Source organism: Egretta garzetta, unplaced genomic scaffold, assembly GCF_000687185.1.
Source record: "Egretta garzetta isolate BGI_Z169 unplaced genomic scaffold, ASM68718v1 scaffold16, whole genome shotgun sequence".
Lineage (NCBI taxonomy): Eukaryota > Metazoa > Chordata > Aves > Pelecaniformes > Ardeidae > Egretta > Egretta garzetta.
Window position 1 is genome coordinate 1,900,318 of NW_009260022.1, and position 21,177 is coordinate 1,921,494.

The window sequence follows — 21,177 nt, forward strand, 5'->3', positions numbered from 1 at the left end:
ATTATAAATTTTAGGGGGTTTTTTTGGTTCTTTTTTTTAAAGAGTGCATTTCTCATTTATCCTGTGGTTTACAGTTAAAAAAACTTTATATGGAACTTGTTTATTCCTTACACTCATACAGGAAACAAATAATAGTAGAAATTGTATGTTTTGGTGTAAATTAGTAACATTCCTACCAGGCTCATGATCTAGAGCTTGCTGAAGTACTTTTTCTGCCTTTTCATATTGCTTCAGTTTCATTAAAAGCTCAGCCAAATCATAGCAAAGGAAATTCTGTTGACCGCTTCTCAATGCAGCCTCATAGTAACTGATTGCCTAAAAGTAAGAAAGAAAAATCTGATTATCATTTAAAGACAAATCTTAAAGACAATAACAGTGCTACTTAGGTATTTAATGACATGCTGCTTAAGAGTTTTTTCTACTTTCTTCACTGCTTTTGTAACCAAGTAATTTCTAATAAATACTGTATTACAGAGATGTTACTTAGTTGCAAGTTCAGGCTTCCAAGAATGTGATGCCAAATTAAAGAGAATAACTAGAGCCCACATTTTGATAAACATGCATTTACAGAGCCTAACCACATTATCACATTCTATCTTTGACTGGATCACTGCCAATTAAACTCCATTTTCATTAGCTGCTGAAGTTGTATCATTCCAGTCAGACTGGAGTTATAAAGTTCTGGTTTACTGTATACAAAGGACAAATATTTTCCCACAGTCTACCTGCAAAACATTAAGATAAAAGTAGTAACAAAAAGTTTAAAAATCCAACTAAGCATAAACTAATAGAAAAGGGTCTTTTCTCTTTTCATTTTTAAACATTAAAACTGACAATCATATAAATTAAAAAAGTCAAATATTTACTCAAGAAAAAAAACAATGTTCTGGATAAAGGAACTATTATTCTAAAAGTTAAAAAAAAACACTTCAAAATTGTAACTGAAATAGGTTGTTACTTCTCCAAGTAAAGGGAAAAGTGAGAACTGGAATTATGTTGTAAAGTTACATTTCCAAAATGAATTTATAATATTTTATTAACTTCTATTGTTTTAAAATAGAACATGTTTAAACATGCATAATAATGCACAGATCAGGCAGGTTACCTACTTAGGCTTATGAATCCTAAGCATAACGTAGCTGAAGCCTCAAAATAAAAAATTAAAGTCCATAAAACACCTATCACCATAGAGATTACAAGTTTTTCTATAGCAACTCTAGGAACCCTCACAGTACATTAGATTATTACACACACAAAAAAAAGGTCTGAAGCATCATGGAGCAAGATAGGAATCATATATTGAGCTGCTTGTAATACTGACCTAAAAAGAAGCAAGTGAAAATACTAACATTGCAAACACAAAACACAATTGGGATACACCTTCCAGCAGTTTGAGGTTGCCCCCCAAAAAAGTAATTTACTCCTGCACGTTCCCCAAACATTTTCTTCTCGTTTTCCTACATTGAGTTAAGGCCTCCATTACTAATCTCCTAGCCAATGTTAAGGCTAGGAGATGTAACAAGACTGTGTCAATGGAGAAGTAATTAAACACAGTTTTGAGCGCAGGCCCAAAACCACATAAATGACAAGCCACCAGAACTACAATTCACTGGATTTGTATCTGCCAACGTGTAACTGTGACTTTGCCCAGGTATTTTGAAGAGCATTCTACAGACTCAGGATAAAAAGACTGTTTATTGCTTTAAAGTGAAAGGCTTCCTTCTATCCAACCTGACAACAGTGAAAGTGCAGTTGATTAATCACATTGCACATGTGCAAGAACCAGCTCATATGTCACAAATACAAAAGCTATATATTCCCTTGAACAACATACTGAGTATTTCACATTTAACGTGACAAGAAAGAGATCTGTAGTGGGATTTCTATGCAACAGAATTCCCCAGTCAATGCATGGTAACTTGCTTGGTCATTAATTGTCTTCCTGACAAAAAAGAAAAAATAATCTATTAAATAGACATTCTCAGAAGACTGAGAACCTTTGGGTTTACTCCATGGAGCTAACACCATGTTTCTCCTTAGGCAACCTCCTGGCACAATGGTAGTAAGCATGCAACTTTAAACAGGTAAGATGATGGCATATTAGTACATTGCTTGAAAGACTGTGCAGTATCACTTATCTAAGTCAGTAACACACAAATTCAGACTGGAACCTTCAATCAGTATTAAGCCTGACAAGAAGTGATGATGGGAGCTAATAGTCCTGTCCCGAATCCAAGGCAGAAAATAGATTTCATAGAATCATAGAATAGTTTGGGTTGGAAGGGACCTGAAAGATCATCTAGTTCCAACACCACCACCACCACCACCCCCCACCATGGGCAGGGACACGTTCCACTAGACCAGGTTGTTCAAAGCCTCATCCAACCTGGCCTTGAATACTTCCAAATAGGGGGGAACCACAACTTCTCTGGGCAACTTGTTCCAGTATCTCACCACCCTCACAGTAAAGAATTTCTTCCCAATATCTAATCCAAATTTACCCTCTTTCAGTTTAAAACCATGACCCCTCGTCTTATTACTACACTCCCTGATAAAGAATACCTTCCCATCTTTCCTGTAGGCCCCCTTTAAGTACTGGAAGGCTGCTATAAGGTCTTCCTGGAGCCTTCTCTTCTCTAGGGTAAACAACCCCAACTCTCTCAGCCTGTCCTTACAGAGGAGGCGCTCCAACTCCCTGATCATCTTAGTGGCCCTCCTCCAAACTTTTTCCAGGTCCAAGAGCAATAGAGACACCATTATTTGAAATAACTTCCATAAGTACAGAGGAAGATTGTGCTAAGCATTTATGGAAGAGGTGCTGCTGAAACAAAGCAGAGCAATTTCTCTTACTTGGTCTCCCAGGCACTTCCTGTACCCATTTACTGTTTTTTTTATTTCAACACAAGTGACTAGGAAAAAAAAAAGAGCAGACACTGAAAGTTAGGAAGTTGGCACTGATTCCTCTGCTGGGGAAATGGTGTGATTGCACACTGAGGGCATTACAGCCCTCCTTGCTTCCTTCCCAGGCTGTCCCAAAATACTTTCTTCCCTCCCCTGTCCTATGCAAGGGCCACAGAGCTCACTGATCAGATATTCTTAAGGGGATCTACAAACTTACTTTCAGGATAAAGAGTCTGTTCAGCGCTTTAAAGTGAAATGCTTCTTCTACCCAACCTGAAAACAAGATCAGGCAAAGCCCATGTGTTGACAGTAACGGACACAATACTTAATTAGCCTAATACAGTACTTGTAGAATACCTTTGAATAGTTATGGGTTTTGATTAGGGCTTTTCCAATTTTACTTGCTAAAGCTGGATCTTTTGGATTTTTCTTCAAGGCCTGCTCGTAGACTTCTATGGCTTCATCAGGCTTCAACAGTAAAAGATAAAAACACAGAAGTCAAGAATTAAGATAAAAAGTGTATGAAGAAAACAAAATCTGGTAACACCTCCAGGAATGACTGACAAGAACTACTGGCTCATAAAGCTACAATACTTCTGAGAGAAGAATGGTCACTATGAAATTGCAGGACATGTAAAACCCATGTAAATTTACATTTCCATGCTGAAACAGAACGTGGATAGAACTTGGCAAACAAATGAGTTTGAATTAACCTGATTCTTTTTCCACTGAAATTTCTCTACTACTATTTTCACTAGTTAAACTTATGCAAACTTATTACTGTGTTGGATGATCATCCATTTCTCTCCTCTAGCAACGTTACAGCAGATCTAAACAAATTCCCCTTTACTTTATAATTCTTCATTAATGAGAAAACTACCCACAAACATTAATAAGTAAGCAATCATTCCCAAACAGATCCCCAAACTAATAATCTAAACTATTAGTTGTATATCCTAACCCAATCTATTCTTTCAAAATACGAATTTAAATGTGTATCCTTCAAATTCCTTTATCCACCTGACTACACTGTCTTCTACAAATACTGAATAACATTTCCAGTTCATCAAGAAAGCAAAGGATGTAAAAAATGTGTAGGAATTCAATAAAGTTTTTAAATAAAACTTTCAATATGAGAACTAAGTTACCTAGAATTATTCTAAGCCTCAGAACTCTCCTAAACATCTCCAACTTCTTTCTGAATCTAGTTTAGCTTTCACTTTTGATTTTTGTTAGTCTTATGGGTCAGCATTCTTCTAGAGAAAATTCTCTCCTTGACTTTCATGCAGTCAGTTATTAGAAGAAACGCATTTTCAACATTTTTTTCTTTGAACTTAGAACAGTTATACTCATAGCCAATAATTATGGGTTGTTTTTTTTTTAATATCCTAAAGCAGTTTCTGTTTGCCAACAACCAATCAATAGTCAGCATGCTACATTGTCTCAACTTACCAAAGTCAATAAATGACTGAATCATTCTGTGAATCTCTAGCAAGCACTTACCTCTTGAATGTTCATGTATGCATCACCAAGGAGAAGAAAAGTATGAGCACTTGGCAGTTTTTCGACTAGGTCTCTGGAAACAGAAGATAGAACCTTGCTCAATATTTAACATGCCAATAATGGTATCTAAACAACAACAATTTTACCCTCTGCAGATTTTAGTTTTTCTTTATTTTTGAAAACAAAACAAAAAATCTGAGATATCTTTCCAATATAGGACTTCCAATTACTGTTTTAAATGTTACAACACTTACACAAGTGAATTCATTATATCACTAAATATTTCTGACTTACTGTAGTAGAAAGGGGGAAAAAAAAGGTCACCATGCTACCATTAAACATCGAAGAAAACATACACACGCACCACAAACTTTTACCTATAGCAGCCAGCATATAACTTCTTATCTTTCCTGTACCGAAGATAAGTATCTGCCATTTTTTCCTTAGCTTGTACAAAGTAAGGCTGTTCAGGTGTAATATTTCGGAGCATAGTCAAGGCTTGTTCAACATCTCCTTGAGCAATTGCCAAATCTGCATTTGCAATCACAACTCTTAGTTCCTCTGGAGTTCCAGAAAATTCATTAATGGCATCTTGCAGTATTATAGCTGCTTCATGCTGCGAATAATAAAACCAATAGAGTTAATGTATTTTGTGTTGTTGAACAGCCAAAAATAAAGACATCATAAGTAAATGAATGTCAGGGAGCATTACACAAACCAAACAAAAACCCCACAAAACCCCCTGAACCATAGCATCCATTTGTCTTGCTAAAATATTAAAAATGTTTTGTTTTTTTTCCCCCCTCTTCATTTTGTAAATAAAATGTATGTGATATGAACTACCAGGAAAATTTTAGTAGAGGAAATAACATTTGTGTTGCATATATACAAGGAGACGCTTAAAATTCAACTGGACAATGCCTTTAGCACCTTGCTCTAATAGGTCCTGCTTTGAGCAGGATGACCTCCAGAGGTCATGTCCACCTACACAATTGTATGGCTTCTCTTATATTCTTATATACATGTAGTGTCCTACTGTTCATTAAGATACAGCTGATAGTAAGGATGCTGCTGCACAAAGGTAAGGACACGATCCAAAAATATTTCTAATAGCATTCTGACAGCAAAACAAGAATCTACATGCCAGCAAATGAACATCAACAGTATCTCCTCCTCAAAATTAAAAGAGGTTTTGTAGACTCACAATTGAGCACCTGCAAGTAGGGAGTTTTTTTTCTCTGTACAATTGAAGGTACAAGCTGTCAGGTCAAATATTAACGTATTGGAAATTTTACAAGCAAATCCCCTTGGTAAAAGAAGTGATGGTTTTCTATTCTGAAGGATAGACACTTTTGTTAATGGGAAGAGGAAATTGTTTTCAGGTATGTATTCTATCTTAAGAAGTTCTTACGTCTTACCGGTTCCCCATTCAAACGATGAGCTTCTACTAACTCTAGGAAGACAGATACACGATCACTTGCATCAATTTCAATTCTTTTTCCTTTAGTTTTTGAGGAAGCTGTAGGTTTTCTCATTCCAGGCAAATTCTTTGCCATCTGTAAGGTCTTAATAGCTTCTGATAATTCTCCTCTCTTCTTCTGCGTTTGGGCCTTAATTAAGTGATAAACAGGATGTTCTCTCACCTAAAAAAATAGAAGATAAGGAGTTTCCAAATGTGACTTTAGGCACAGTATTCAAACCCCTTGAAGGAAGATTTTTTTTCATTGCTGTTTTAAATATTGACCTCAGTTCCTTCTTTCCTCCAAATATATCCAATTTCAATTTCAGTAATTTACTTATGAAGACATTAGAATTTTCAAAGAGTAGGCAAACTAGTAATTAAATAAGTTTTTAATTACAAAAGAATATCTATTACAGGAGATGAGACTTCAGGATAGAAAACATTCATTACATCACTATTCAAAACTAGACTCAATTTTAAGGGATTTTAACGATCTCCCACACTGCTGTATGCACACTTCATTAGGCTATTAATTAAAAGTATACAATCATTATTTGGCAAAAGTCCTGCTTGCCATTTCTCCACCTTCTTGAAACATACATCACATGAAAAGGAAATGTTGATAAGGGAAATGTAACTGTGTACAAAGTTGCAAGCACCTCAGTGCCTCCTAACTAGGTAGCTAATCTTCAGCTTTCTTGCATCACTTGGAGGAAGGAACCAAGACGGGAGCATGCGTGCAAGGAAAATTACGTTGTCACTTCTCAACTAAGCTCTGTCAAGAGATTTAGCACAACTCAGACCTAGTGAGTGCTGTGTAGAGTGTTCCCAATTCAGTGTTAATCATACATAAAGTTCCACTGATGTCAACAAATCAAAAATCCCATACTGCAATGTATTAGACCAAAGAAATAAAACTGGTGAGGACCACTGCAAAACAGTGAAAGTTTTCTAATACAGTGCTTAATTTACCAAATTTGCTCCTGAAGGGACAGAAAAGATGGGCAAAGATGTGCCATTAATGGAGGAGAACATAGCATATGGCTACTCTCTTTATACTTGGGAGTGCTTAATGCAGCATGAATTGTCAAGAAGTAACTGCAGATCCCTTCTGATCCTCTCATGCATCTGTGCATATCTTCATTAGCAATTGTACATCTGTGCAAGAAGTCTAGAGACAACATTGGATAACTCTTCAAGTCCTTCTATGCTGGCTTTTAAAACCATTGCAAGGGTAGTCTAGAATTACAAATTCTGTTTATATAACATGTTTTTACTATTTATGTAAGGATTTGAGAAAAAGCTACCATTTCTTTCTGTTATATTTCAAACAATTTCAATATGTTGTAATAAGGTATTAGTATTGTCCTTATGGTAATTTCTTTGATAAATATTCAGATACCATGTTCATATAAACATTTAGATATTAAACTTGTAGTGGAAGAGTCATAAAAAGTTCAGTTTAAAAATTATCTATAAAACCATAAAACTTCAGATGATTGACTGAATAAAATGGTTTCATTCTTTTGTCCAACTCACCTCAAAATTGTAGCTCAGACAAAGTTCCAAGGATTGAGAACACAGTTTAGTATTGTTTTGAGCCAAATACACCTGGGCCATCAGTAAGCGTGCATCTGTGTAAGACTGATTTCTTTCAAGACAGTAATGTAAATTACTATGGGCTGCTTCAAGATCCCCTAGGAAGTTAAAAAAAGGAAAGTGAAAAAATAGTTGATATGAAATACAGGGGTTAAATACAGAGCCTTTATTAATTATTCACCAATTATTTTTTTTAATATATGTGAACATTTTGTGAATAAACTCACATACGAATTATTAAGTGGCTACGAAATGAAATCAAAACCAGGTCAAAGGTAGGATATTTTCCCATTGTTCCATCTGTGAATCATTCAATATGTGATCTTTTTTGGAAGCAACAGATAAAAATACCATATTTATGTGTCTGTACAATTAAGATATGCTCATACAAATCACAAAGAAAGGCAGTGCAAATGTTCTTCACTTAGCTATAATGCAGTGTTCTGCAGTCAAATAAAAATCTTCATTATGATTTAAAAGTGTGAAATTAATTTCTCATATTAAAGAAACTAAAGAGTTGAATAGCTAACCATTCATATAACTGTTACCTGACAAGTATTTCACTTTTGCAATTAAAAAGACAGCTTGTTGAAGACCAGGCACAGTTTTTACCACAGTTTCCAGAACAGAAGCACAGTGCTTGAGAAGCGGTGATGGAGACTGCCCAGGGCTTGCAGGCTAAGAGAAAACAAAACCAAAAAAACCACCAAATTAAAAACAACACTTCAGTTGACAGTCTGAGCTTTACTTTAAACTCAAATGAGCAATAGCAAAGCATTATTATTTTCTTGAGCCAAAAAAGCTGAAAGCTGTCATTGTGAAGAAATATAAAAATGTTTTAAATTTAAGGGGGCAACTTTTTGATACCAGCGGGAACACAAGACAGCCTCATGGACTTCAAGGTTGATAAAATGCTTCAGACCTGACATAAGCTGAAGAGTCAGTCCATAAACATTTGGCAACATACTCTGAATTACCATGCCAACTCATCCAAGACAATGCTAACATGAACTAAATTTCAAGACAGCTGAAGTTGGAATGAATGATGAGAAGGATAAGAAGAAAAGATGTTGGTCCTGTCCCTCCTGCCCTCGTTCCACGCCACAGAACACATCCATACTGCTTGCAACAAACACAAAACAGCAGCTGAGAAATAGCTACTTTCGTGTAAACTGCTAGTACAAGGTACATTTCAGTTTTTCTTTATCAGAAATGTTGTTCATTTCCCTCTATTACTTTAGCTAGTTGCTAACTGTTATATATAAAACAAGGAAAAGGCAACCTAAGGATCCTTCTGCTCACAGATAACTTTCCCACAGGACCCATACCCTGGGGAAGCAGCAATCCTCCACTATCAAACTGGAAGCCTCCATCACCTGGCTAAACTCCTCACTTTCTAATATCACAAACTCCTTTTTGCAATAAAGAGATAACAAAACTTCAGGAAAAGCCTATTTTTATTTGTTTTTTTTTAAACAAATCTTTCTATGGATAATAGTTCAAGAAAAAGTTTCCATTCCAAATTAAAAAACATCATTCCTATTAAGTAATTCAGACAAGACACTGCCTCATAGAATGACACTTCTTATTTATTGCCATATGTGACATGAAATGGTCATTGCTACTGATGTTTTAGACTTTCAAACATTACCATTTCATTACAGATGGTGGGATGAACCATAACAATGGAAAACTACTTGTTTGCCTGTTAGATTTTAAAACTGTACATAAACTAAAAGTTATGGGAAGGTTCTATAATTAAGACTAGAAATCTGCTAATGACAGGATAACAAGAGTCAGCTCCCAGCTATTTCAGAATAATAATCTACTTAAGGAAGACACTACTTCAAGAAACTTTAAATGTGTTTCCCTGCTTTAAAGGTGTCAGGTCCCCATTCAATTTATGAAGTTCTACATGCCTTTGTTGCCAAAACTAGCACAAGCAAATTAAGTCTCAGAAAATTAGCCATCTAAGTGAGATTTTTCTTTGGAATTCATAATATTTTTTTAAAAAAAAGTAGTATTCTACTGATTTTTACCAACACACAAAAGAAACTGAAATGAAGAAAGAACATATATATATTGAAAAGACATCCTGAGCTGACAAAAATATTTCAATAGGATCATCAGTGTGAACATCCTAGTTTCATATTGAGATAGCTCTATTCACTGTATTGTTACAGTTTCCTGATCAAAAGAGATACTAAAAAAGTCTAAGTACTCATACATAGTGCATTAAACAAATATCCCAAGTTTTCTCAGGTATTATTACTGTAACTTGCTCACTTCACGGAAGATGTATTTACATAGTTATTTTGAGTAAATAGTGGTACAATACCTTAACCACATTTTTATTTCAAATTCAGATTTTAAGAGGGCAAGTTTTCTAAATTTTTGCTTCATGATTAACTGATCTCAAAGTGAAATCAAAGAATAATTTCCATTTTCAGACAGATGTGATCTACAGCTGCTTACCTGTGCTGGGCAAAAATTAAGATATTCCCTAACAATTTCTAGCAAGAAATCAGGGTTTAGTTTTTCAAAATATTCCACACCAAGAGGAAAGCCATGCAAAGATGAAAAATGAGTATCCAGAACATCATTCAATAAGGCAATAACTTCTTCTTGTTTCTTAAGTTTTTTCATAGCTAGGACTGCACGCAAGAAAGATAATTCCTACAGGGGGGAAAAAAAAAAATAGTAAAGCATGTTCCACATTCCAGATAAATTAATCTGTTACTTATACAATACTACATAATTATTGTTAGCCATTTCTTCTTTATATTTAGGGATATTATAAAATATTTAGTATGTTCACTGTAAATGACACTGATGATTACTATATCAATGCATTCCTTTAATTTCTGCAAGAAGCTTTAAATTTTTCTGAGCACAAAATCCTGAATATAATTAATATCCCTCCCTTCCTAACATTTTGAACTTATCTTCAGAGATAAAGCTGTGCAGGAAGGCAACGATGGTTTTGCTCTGCAAGCAAACAGCCTCATGCTGGAAAGTTAAGCAACACATTAACTTAGATTGCTAGGAAGAAAAACTGAAATTTAGATTCACTGGTACTCCATTAAGAATGCTCTGCTCAAGTGACTGAAATACAGAACATGAAGTCATGGTTCAACCCCAGCTAGCAACTAAGCACCACACAGCCATTCACTCACTCTCCCCCCCCGCCCCCCAGTGGGATAGGGGAGAGATGGGGCGGGGGGAGTAAAACCTGTGGGTTGAGATAAAGATAGTTTAATAGAAAAGCAGAGAAAGGAACAATAATAACAATGATAAAAGAATATACAAAACAAGTGATGCACAATGCAATTGCTGCTCACCGATGCCCAGCCCACTGCTGAGCAGCAACCGCTGCCCTCCGGCCAACTCCTCCAGTTTATATACTGAGCATGACGTTACATGGTATGGAATATCCCTTTGGCCAGTTTGGGTCAGCTGTCCTGGCTGTGTCCCCTCCCAGCTTCTTGTGCACCTGGCAGAGCACGGGAAGCTGAAAAGTCCTTGACTAGTCTAGGCACTACTTAGCAACAACTAAAACATCTCTGTGTTATCAACATTCTTCTCATCCTAAACCCAAAACTATGCCAGGAATTAACTCTATCCCAGCTGAAACCAGGACGCTAGTAGACCACAATTCAGATTTTGTAATCAAAGTATTTTTATGAAAGAAGATGTCTCCTACCCCAGATTTCCCAATGGATTGTTGAATTTCATTAAGAAACTCCAACTGCTGCTCTGCATCTTCTAACTGCCCTTGTATTAGCTGACAACGGATAATTCCTGTAACATATTTAAACATTTTATTGCAGATTTGTCTTCCTAGTCATGAACATGCTTTGTTTTCTAGAATTAACTTTTCTTCTCCTCAACCTCTTCATAAAGTGGTGATATGAGATGAAAGAATAGATCAAGAGTTATTATATTGCAAAGTTTAAAACACTAAAATTTCAACCGGTTCTAGACTAAAGTAGAAGCATCATAAATTTTGGCTTCTAAGTTCAGAACAAGTACAAGAAGCAAAACGAAATTAAAAAAAACAAATAAAAAACCAAAAACAAGCCAAACACACACACACACACACCCCACTCCTACCCTCTGAATTTTTTGTACTGTTTCATGTTTCAGATTAGAAAGCAATGGCACAGTCAAGGAGCAAAAATGCAGTGGAAAATCTGTGAAGCAAGCACGCCATATTTACTCTCCATTTTCTTGACAGCAATTGGACTTTATCAAAAATAATTTCTTTTTCAAATAACATAACATGTAGATCAAAAGTATCAGATGTTTTGACTTGATTATGTTTTTCAATCTAATTTAGACACATATATAGCAATAGACAGCTTGTTCTATCAACTGCCTTTCAGTTTTTAATTTTTGCAGTGCCTAAGAGTTCTCTAATTCTTAGGCAATACAGAAATAAAAAAAATATAAATAAAAAGGAAGACCAAAATACATAACCAGGGAGAAGAAACTGTTGCTACAAGGAAGACAGCATAACATCAATCAGGAAGTACTGCCCAATGCTCCTGTTCTAATAGTTCTAGATTTTCATAGTAGCAGTAGTAGGAAAACTTGATCAAAAAAGCATCATCTGTGTCTTAAGACCAGTAAAAACCACAAAGTGTAAGACCTTACCAGTTAGCGCAGAAACACTTGTTTCATCAAGTGTCATAGCAGTCTTGTACCATTTTAAAGCTTCTTTCACCTTTTCTTGTAAAATCATTTGGTAGCCAAGTTCAGTAGCAAATTCTGCATTGTCAGATGCCAAATCAGATGCTCTTTCCACTAAGGTTTGTGTATGTTGAAGGATGAGTTGGTTCCGGCCACACTAATGGTAAGAATAATATTTAAACTTCAAGTTTTTCTTATTTTTCAGATTCCCTTAGAAAAACACACTGAATATTGCTGTAGCAGTTGAGAAAACAACACCTCATATAAGACTAATATAATCTGCAGTAATTCTATAAAAATTGTGACATTAAATTGTGCTGGATTCAAACAGAAATATACAATACCATACAATAAGGAACAGTTGATAGTTGCTTCAAATGCTTCCTTAAAATGCTTCTGATAAATACAAAGATTAAAGAAACCTTCCATTTCAAGGCTATGTGATTAACCTTGTCAGTTTCCCACAGTAAGAACATGGTTGATGGACATTTGAGTGTATTTTCATTGGAAACAGGTTTCTCATTTAAAAGCAAGCAGTAAAAACATTTTTTTGGAATGAGATGGCTTAAGTATTGTAATTCATACTGAATGTAAAAATTTAAAAATCTAATTACCAAAGGCTACACAAGGTAATCTATTTCAACTGTCTGCAGTCTTCTGCTTTGTAGTAGATATTTAAAATCTGCCTACCAGAAAATAAAACAAACGCCAGGATACATAGATAGTTGTATGCTGCTTAAGAGAAAAAGCATACTTACTGTTCTACTGAAAGCTAAAGCCATTTTATAGAAGAGCTGCGAATTACGTGGTTCTAACCTGTCCAGTGCTTTAACTAGGTCTCCCAATCTTGCTGAAGCCTTGAAGAAAAAGAAATAACATAGTAAGTAATAGAAAGAATGAACAGATTAGGACAACAGAACAGTTTTCAATAAAAACTGGTCACATATTTTGCTATGCAATAATATCGTGAAATTTAAACTCAAATTTTCAGGGCTAGAAGTTAAGTTTTTATTTTGGAATTCCTACAAAAATACTTTGAAATAGTAAAGTGACAATACAATAGATCATGTATCCTCTATACGTGCTCTAAAAAAACTGAAAGACTTGAGCTGAGTCTGGTATCATGGATAGTATATAAAGTTCCATAAAGCAAGACAGTCTGAGGAATCCAATCTGTGAATCTTGTTTGGGCTTCAGCATGATACACACACACTTGAAACCAAAACTCTTCCAGATGCTCAGACTTTTAACACCAGAGCTTCTCAAACCACCTAAAGTACTTTAGACATTTCTGGGGTTACAATAATAAGGTACATGGGCTTTTTTAATATGATTTTAGATGTAGACACCTGAATCATGTTTAAATCTCATCAGATTTTTTTAAAGATTTTTCTAGACATAGGTCTTAGTCATATGTGACATTTTAACCCAGAATATTTTGTTTACACCCTACCATGTCCAGCTAGTTTCATTCCTGGATGGCTTTACTGAATTGGAGTCTGCAATTGTTATTGTTTCTCCATATTTCTTATGATTGTGCAAAAGTAAGACTTAAACTAGATTATAAATACACTAATGATTAGCGTTCTTTGCAATAACTAAAAATGTGTTAAACAACCTAAAATACCCTTTCCTCTAGAACTTGTAAAAACCTACAAAACACTGAAAATACTTAATTTTGCCAAATCTCCACTTAAATTATACCAGCATTTTTGCATAACAAGAAAAATATTTAATTATTTTTTGTAATAATTTAGATAATGTATTTTAAAATTTCCTGAAAAAAAGCACAAGCACCATATGTACAAACATGCATATATCCCTGTGCAGAATAGGATCTTGGGAGTAGAAGGGAAAGTTAAAGAGAATTCTTAGAGCTAAAAAAATCTCAGTAATTATCAAAAAAAGGTGAACAAAGCACAGGTTATACAACCTAACATCGTAGCCTGTTGTTAAGCGGCTATGACACCCTTTCAAAAATTTATCACTACAAGACCTCATTATTTCCCCTTATTTCAATTAATGAAATACTTAAAATTAATGGAAGGCTTACAATAACTTATTAATTTACCAAAAGAGCATTTAAACAGTAAAAGATTGCCTCGATGATTCAAATCAACATGATTCAATTAGCTGTCCACAGCAGACTTCTGTTTGGCTTAATTTTTTACCTCCATCTTTCCAGAGAGCAAGGAATCATGTTTCCCTTGGCATCCAGAAAACACCCCAACAATAAGCTAGCGAAGTCATTTGAGTCAGAATAGGTGAATATAGCTCTTCCTGCAGAGAAGTAGTGTTGCCCAGGACCAGACAAAGTATACGAGGAGAAGATAAAGAAAACAGGGACTAGATGCCACGTGCACTACAAAGACTGTGTTATGCTTAACAGTCTGTTAATAAAAAGACTCACCTCAGATATATTTCCTTCCCTGCACAGATAATGCAGGGCCTCCATTCTTATGGCTTCTAAATTGAGGGCATCTTTCTGCAACAATCTAAAGCCAAACAAAAGGTGAATATAAAGAAACCAAAACAAAACCTTTGCTAAGTCATCTGTTTTATCCTGGAAGGGGAATAAAATAACTTGTATTGCACAGCCACTTTAAGTCATAGCTGTCAATCAAAAGCACAGCTTTGTTACCTCATGCCTATCTCAAAAAAGGTCCTCTTGCATCCAAAATAGATTCATGTATTGATGTAGTATCCTCACAGAAATGCAAGGCTGGGTTCTAATAAAACTTAAATTAATTTTTAAAAAAAAACTGATTTAACTAATTCAAGTTCATTAAAAATTAATGGAAACCTATCTATTTTTGTTTCAAAGTGTTCTTACATTGTAAACATGGCAAGAACACAATTAGTGGTGTGCTACTTCATACTTACCTGTGTGCTGTTTCAACTGCCTGCTCCCAGTCTTGCAAGGCTAGTTGTAGCTTCATTTTCTTTATGAATGCAGGAATGAAGTTTGGAAAGTTTGCAATTATCTGGTTTACAGTTTCCAGAGCTCCTGAATAATTCTGTCGGACCTCAAAATACTGTGCCTAATGGAAGGAAGAGAAGTCACATCAAAAGCCTGTACACTCACATCAGTGAGAAGATTGAGAAGTTCTTTCATACAGAAACCAGGACAAGAAAAGTCTTTCTTTAAGTAATATTCTTATTTCAGCATCAACCACAACTAGAGATACTGCAACAATCAAAGAGCATAAGATGATGTGTAAAACCTGGCGTGCGGTAAGCACTCTATAACAAAGGTTAACTGCAGCATTTACAAGGTACTAGTCAGTTACAAGCAAGAAAAAGACAGAAAGAGATGTAGCTGAAGAGTCAAATTATCTTATTAGGTTTCAAATGCATAAGGCATCTCACAATTTTAGGGTATTTGAACACAACCCATAGATTAAACATTTTTTGAAGACCTGAGGTATGTACCACCTAAAAAACGAGGTGACTGTTGTTGCCAGAATTAACAATTTTTTAATTGTAAAGCAATTTACAGGGTACTCCAAATACAGAACTACTTCAGAAGTGTCAAGTTTTAAGTGAATTTGAGCAGAAATCAATTTAGGGCTTAAATCCTCTATTTTGCTTTGAAGCTTAAAATTTACTTACCATACTCCTGGTGTCTGTGTGTGTGCCATTTTATTTCACATTTTTGAGATAGAAACTATTGTGTTTGCACCATTTCTGAGAGTTAATTTCTTCAGCCATAGCAAGATAGCTGTATGTCTAAAATCTAATTGCAGTAACTAAATTTGAGATATACTTGATATAATTGAACTCAACAGTCTGCTTACAGCCAAGCACACATGCCTAAACAAATACCATTGTGAACTTTAGTCTTCTTATTTTCACTAAACATTTTTTTCTGCATTTAGCTTTAGAACATTAAACAAACAAGGTCTGTGATACAAACAAGTAGAACACCCTACAACAGAAAAACATGTAAAGAAAACAATCCATGCCACTCCCTTAATGAAATACAATCAATATGAACACTTGAAATAGACTAACGATGGTTATAAAAAGTGTGTTAAACACTGTAGTGTGATCATCTATCAATATTGTTAACTACTATGTTTTTTGCCATGGCACACAGCAATTCTGTAGACAACTCTTCTCAGCATCTCTCTAATCACTCTACAAGACTAAAACGACATTTAGAAAGCATTAAAATTATGAAGTAAACTTACTTTACCAAGCAGCGCAAAAACATCATTGCCTTCCTGCAGTGCTTCATCAAAGTATTTCACAGCTTTTTTAATGTGAGTTTCTTTCCCACAGGTGAGATCAAGCCATGCTTTCAAAATCAAGCCCTGCAAAAAAAAAAGAGAAAAAAAAAAATTTGAATTCTTCACTAACTAGGTACTAAAGAAGTATATTAGATACAGTAATAAATAGAAATAACCTAAAAATAAAATAGGACTTAAAATGAAAGTATCTATTTTTATATATTTGAAATTATAACCAGTCCACAGCATATCCTAAAATATTAGTAATTCATTCCAGTATTAAATTAATCAAACAGTACATTTACTTAGAGAATTAAAAAAACCTAACGGCACTGAACTAGCATAGCATGCTAAGCAGGCAGAACAAAACCTCACAGAAGTGATCACATAAGACTGCAAGAATATTTTCTGCAAACATTTCTGCAGAATATTTCCTTAAGATTTTGTTTATATCAGACACTTAGAAACTTATGGGGTGCTGAAAATGGAGAGAAACTTGGTCTTTTTCTACTAGTGTCTGATTAGAAGGAAAAACCTGTGTGTTAAGGGCAAAGATCTGACATTTCCCAAATCCCCTACAGTATTACAAAAAAAAAAAAAAAAAAAGTATGTTACTTAAGATTCATTAATTAAAAGTAGTAATTCATTCATGAAAAGACATATTTCACCTTTTAAAAATTGTATTTTTCTTATGTGTTCCAGACATTTATAGCTTAAGCAAATCAAATCTATTTTGAAGTGCTGGATTATTTAACCAAATTATAATTGCCATCAAAACAAAAATTTAAGACTATAAAATATCACTAGCTCTTTTGTAACATAAAATCAAAGAAGTGAGTCATATATTTAAAACTCAAAGGTTAGTAGAAGAGCCATACTTTGTAAGCGCTAACAATCAGGGTCATGCTTTTGTTATGCAACAGAAACTGGGTGAAATTCATATACTCAAGTATTTTAAAAAAATGAGAGGTATTTTACTTCTGTATAAGGAATACATAAAGTATCTTACAAAAATTAACTGTATATACTACACAAATCATATTTCACTAAGTTCAACCACCTCCCAATAAATCTGAAGTAGACATAACTTTGTATTATCAAACTGGGAAAAGGGATAAGTATAAGTAAGCTTAGGAAAAAAGAAAACGATTTGTTTTCTAAATATTTCAATGGTAATGTATTTTTTTATGTTCATGTCCCTCTGTAAAAAAACAAACAAAAAAAAAACCCCCACTAAACAACTGATTATTTCAAATCCATTAAATTCTTTAGCTGTAACTATTTCCTGTAACATCCCCATATAGTGTATCTTTAAAAAAAAGAAAAAACCAAAACCAAACAAACTGATGCAACTACTATGGTTTCAATAAGCTAAGTCATAAATACTGCTATTTTACTGAAGTGGCATATCCTTAGTCTTTTTAGAAATTAACGTATGAATTCTTTGTGATGTCCTTAATTATTTCTTCATTAGTAAAAATTAGCCAGTAATTATTAAATAAAATTTATAGTTATTTTTAATCAGTGACAATTGAAATCTAAGCCATTAATTAAATGAATAACATAATTTCAGAAATAAACATTTATAATAGTTGCAGATTTCTGTATATAAATGCAGAAGACATCAATACTTACACACATTTTAAGATAAATTACCTTCAGTAAAACCCTAGGCAAATTTTGCCTTTAACAACTGCTGAAAATTTAAATCCCCTACCCTCCAGGTATTTTTGAATCTTCAGATTCAAAACTGATGTCTCCCTCTAGCGAGACTATCACGCTTAGTTTTTTTGCTAGGAATTATGATGCTCAGTGTCAAGTAGCAAAACTGACATAACTATGTATTATTTCCACTGGTCAATGCAGATCTCTCATGAACTAATACTTTGCAGACAAAAAAGTCATTATGTAATTCTATTCGGCCCTGTCAAATTTATGACATTAGGAAATGAAGAATTAGAACACAAAAGAGTTAATTAAAGAAAATGTCCAAATAGCATTGGTGCAGCAAGTCTAGCTTCACAGTATAGGTCGTCCTATTACTATTTTACATAGGAAAAAAAAGTTACCTCTTTACCACCACCAGAAACTTTGATCATTCTATCAACATATTCACGGGCTTTGTCCTCACGACCAAGATGCCACAAAAATAAGCCAGCGAAGTACAGAGCCTGCTGTCCTGCTGTTTTACGTTGCTCCTTCATTTTTGCATCCAACTCTAGAATAGCCTCTCGATCTGAAAAGATTTTGTCCAGAGCTTTTGTTGATAGAATCTCAAAATATTAGGAAGAGCAGCCCATAAGCCAAGAGCTTCCAAAGCAAACACTGTTTTCTGTATTATATGTACTGATAAACACATAGGCAATCCCTCCCAATTAAAAATATTAATCAGGTACAGATGTAAAAGGCAGAAGAGTGTTCCCATCAACATAGCCATCTGGGCAAGAACCCCGCTATTTGTAGCTATCCCCTTAGATTTGTAGCTAAGACTCCTGTCAGATAAATGGAAACTGGACCATAATGCTTTTATACCAGTGTTTGCCAAATAAGTAAACAGTTAACTCCAGAGCAGCCCAAAAATGCTGAACATAAAATGATTTCAATCCAGAATCCCTGGAAAATATGTGATGTGTTTCTTAACACTAAAGCTCAGTTTCTTACATCCTCATTGTTATTTGTCAGTTGCTCTCATCAGGTTAATCCCACATAGAAATTTCATTTGGCATGTAGGACTTACTGACAAATATTTTTTTACCCACATTCATTTCTGGTCCTTTTTAGGAGCCATTAAAATCAGATGTCTGACTCTTACTGCCACGCCCTTCTTAGAGTCTTGAAATGCAACGTAATTTTGCTTCCCTACAGTATTAATCCTCAGGGACTCAAGTAAGAGTGATGTCATTAGTCAGAGCTGTTTCACATCATACTGCTTAACAAAGCTGGCAGTGACAGTTATAAATCTGCAGTCAGGAATATACCTGGACAATATTTTAATAACAACTCAGTTTACCTGATAAATAAACTGTTTTTGAGAATATAATTCTTACCAAAATAACCCCAATTTTTAGATTGGAGAAAGGAACACCAACATTCACAAAATTCTTCTCTCCATTTGTAAGGTCAGAGTAATTTGAAAGATAAAAATGACGTGGCTTTAATGACTTCTTAAATTGCAGTTCTGCTGAAAAGAACTGGTATCAGGCAAGAAATGTGATTCAGATTTTTTTTTTCCCCCCCCATAAAAGATATTTCATCATTCTAGGTAAGTCAGTTTGGGGTTTTTTTCATGTTTTATTTTAATATCCAGTCTTACTGTTCACAGTTTTGTGTTTTGGTATTTTTGTTTACAATCTTGATTAGCATCACTCAGTTCAGTACTAGGTATTTTATCAAATGCAAAGCTGGAGTATACATTTTTAAATTAGGCAGAATTAGTCTGCAACTCTCAGATCTTAACACACAGCTGTTTTAAAACACAAAGCAGTACCGTCTTAATGAGCATACCTGGATTAGGGCTCTTTTTATGGGCATAAATCAGAGCCATCATTGTACAAAGTGACACCTCCTGTTTGTTTTTAATAGACTCCAACTGTCGAATACCCTCTTGGATGTCACCTAGTGAAAACAAGTGCAGAATAGGCTATAACATTTTTCAAGACAGAGAATATCAGCATCAAAACTTCAGTCTGAGTTAAATTTTTCCCCTGAATTTTTTCTTCTGTGTTTTTGATAACACTTGCTTCATAACTTCCTTCATTATTCAGACATGCATTTTCACTTGTTTGTGCAAGTCTTTCAAACAGACGTGAGAAAGAAAAAAGCATCTCAATGCAGAGAACTTGAAAGGAGTTATGTGCTAGTTCTGCCAACTGCCATGAAGATGCAAATCATCTTTATTATTTGTTTTATACAGGGCATTGAGCAGCTCTTGTTGCTCCTGTTTCTTTATATAGTCAGGATTTTTGCCTTGTTTGTGTGAATCTTTTGAACATCAATAGAAGAGACAACATCTTGAAAAATAGGAACGCATGATAGTAAAACAAAAAAAGTCAGGGAGTTTGGGAACAGATACACCACCTCAAAACCTTTTGAATCCTTCCTGGCCCCCTGCCACAGCCATCCCCCACTTTGGGTTACTTGTTAGTATTCTGTGACATTCTTGATCTAGCTAAATAAACTTCTCAAAATGGTTTAATGTACACAGAGATCCTCCCAATAGGTATTAGCTGTCAGCTCCTCTGAGGCAGATGGGTACAATAAGGTTAGATACAGTTGCATTAAAAGGAAGATGTATTAGCTAGAACAAGCATATTTATCTTTGTGATACAATGCAGTGGGCATTTGGGCAGGGCTCAAATTCCCTCCAAGGAACCCATTTACCTGACCCACATTCATGTAACCATTACCAAAAAAAAAAAAAAAAAAAAAAAGAGGAAAAAAATAGATACTGATTATTTCTTACTTCAGCACTATGTGGTCTATAAGTTTCATTCAAACCGGGGGAGGGCAGTGACAGACAATGAAACGCTGATAATCTTCTCAACATGAGAAACATTCCATTCAGATTCTGTAACATTGCTTTCTTTCTATGTAGGAGACTACAGGCTGAATTTCGTGAGGCAAGGAAGACCAGCGTTTCGGGAGGGCGGCGGAGGGACGGGACACAAGCACCAGCTCCCCAGCCCCGCGTTACCTGCTCTCAGGGCGCCGTAGGCCCGGTAGAAAAGGAACACCGGATCGCTGCCCAGGCGCCCCAGCGCCTCATCCGCCGCAGCCCGGACGTGGTGG

The 21,177-nt window shown here is 35.0% G+C and overlaps 1 protein-coding gene across 1 annotated transcript in view; it reads right to left on the reverse strand.

The window, feature by feature from the left end:
• Positions 1-21,173, reverse strand: part of TTC21B (tetratricopeptide repeat domain 21B) — a gene marked incomplete at its 5' end in the record, with an annotated part of 40,972 nt that extends 19,799 nt beyond the window's left edge. Inside the window, 17 exons of the mRNA XM_009640709.2 lie at positions 177-315; positions 3,259-3,369; positions 4,405-4,477; positions 4,782-5,020; positions 5,823-6,047; positions 7,406-7,563; positions 8,014-8,143; positions 9,941-10,141; positions 11,169-11,266; positions 12,122-12,314; positions 12,916-13,014; positions 14,568-14,652; positions 15,041-15,198; positions 16,351-16,473; positions 18,459-18,625; positions 19,894-20,004; positions 21,083-21,173. Of these exons, the coding sequence (XP_009639004.1) occupies positions 177-315; positions 3,259-3,369; positions 4,405-4,477; positions 4,782-5,020; positions 5,823-6,047; positions 7,406-7,563; positions 8,014-8,143; positions 9,941-10,141; positions 11,169-11,266; positions 12,122-12,314; positions 12,916-13,014; positions 14,568-14,652; positions 15,041-15,198; positions 16,351-16,473; positions 18,459-18,625; positions 19,894-20,004; positions 21,083-21,173 (2,401 nt within the window). The remainder of the gene's footprint in view (positions 1-176; positions 316-3,258; positions 3,370-4,404; positions 4,478-4,781; positions 5,021-5,822; positions 6,048-7,405; positions 7,564-8,013; positions 8,144-9,940; positions 10,142-11,168; positions 11,267-12,121; positions 12,315-12,915; positions 13,015-14,567; positions 14,653-15,040; positions 15,199-16,350; positions 16,474-18,458; positions 18,626-19,893; positions 20,005-21,082) is intronic.
• Positions 21,174-21,177: the final 4 nt, after the last annotated feature.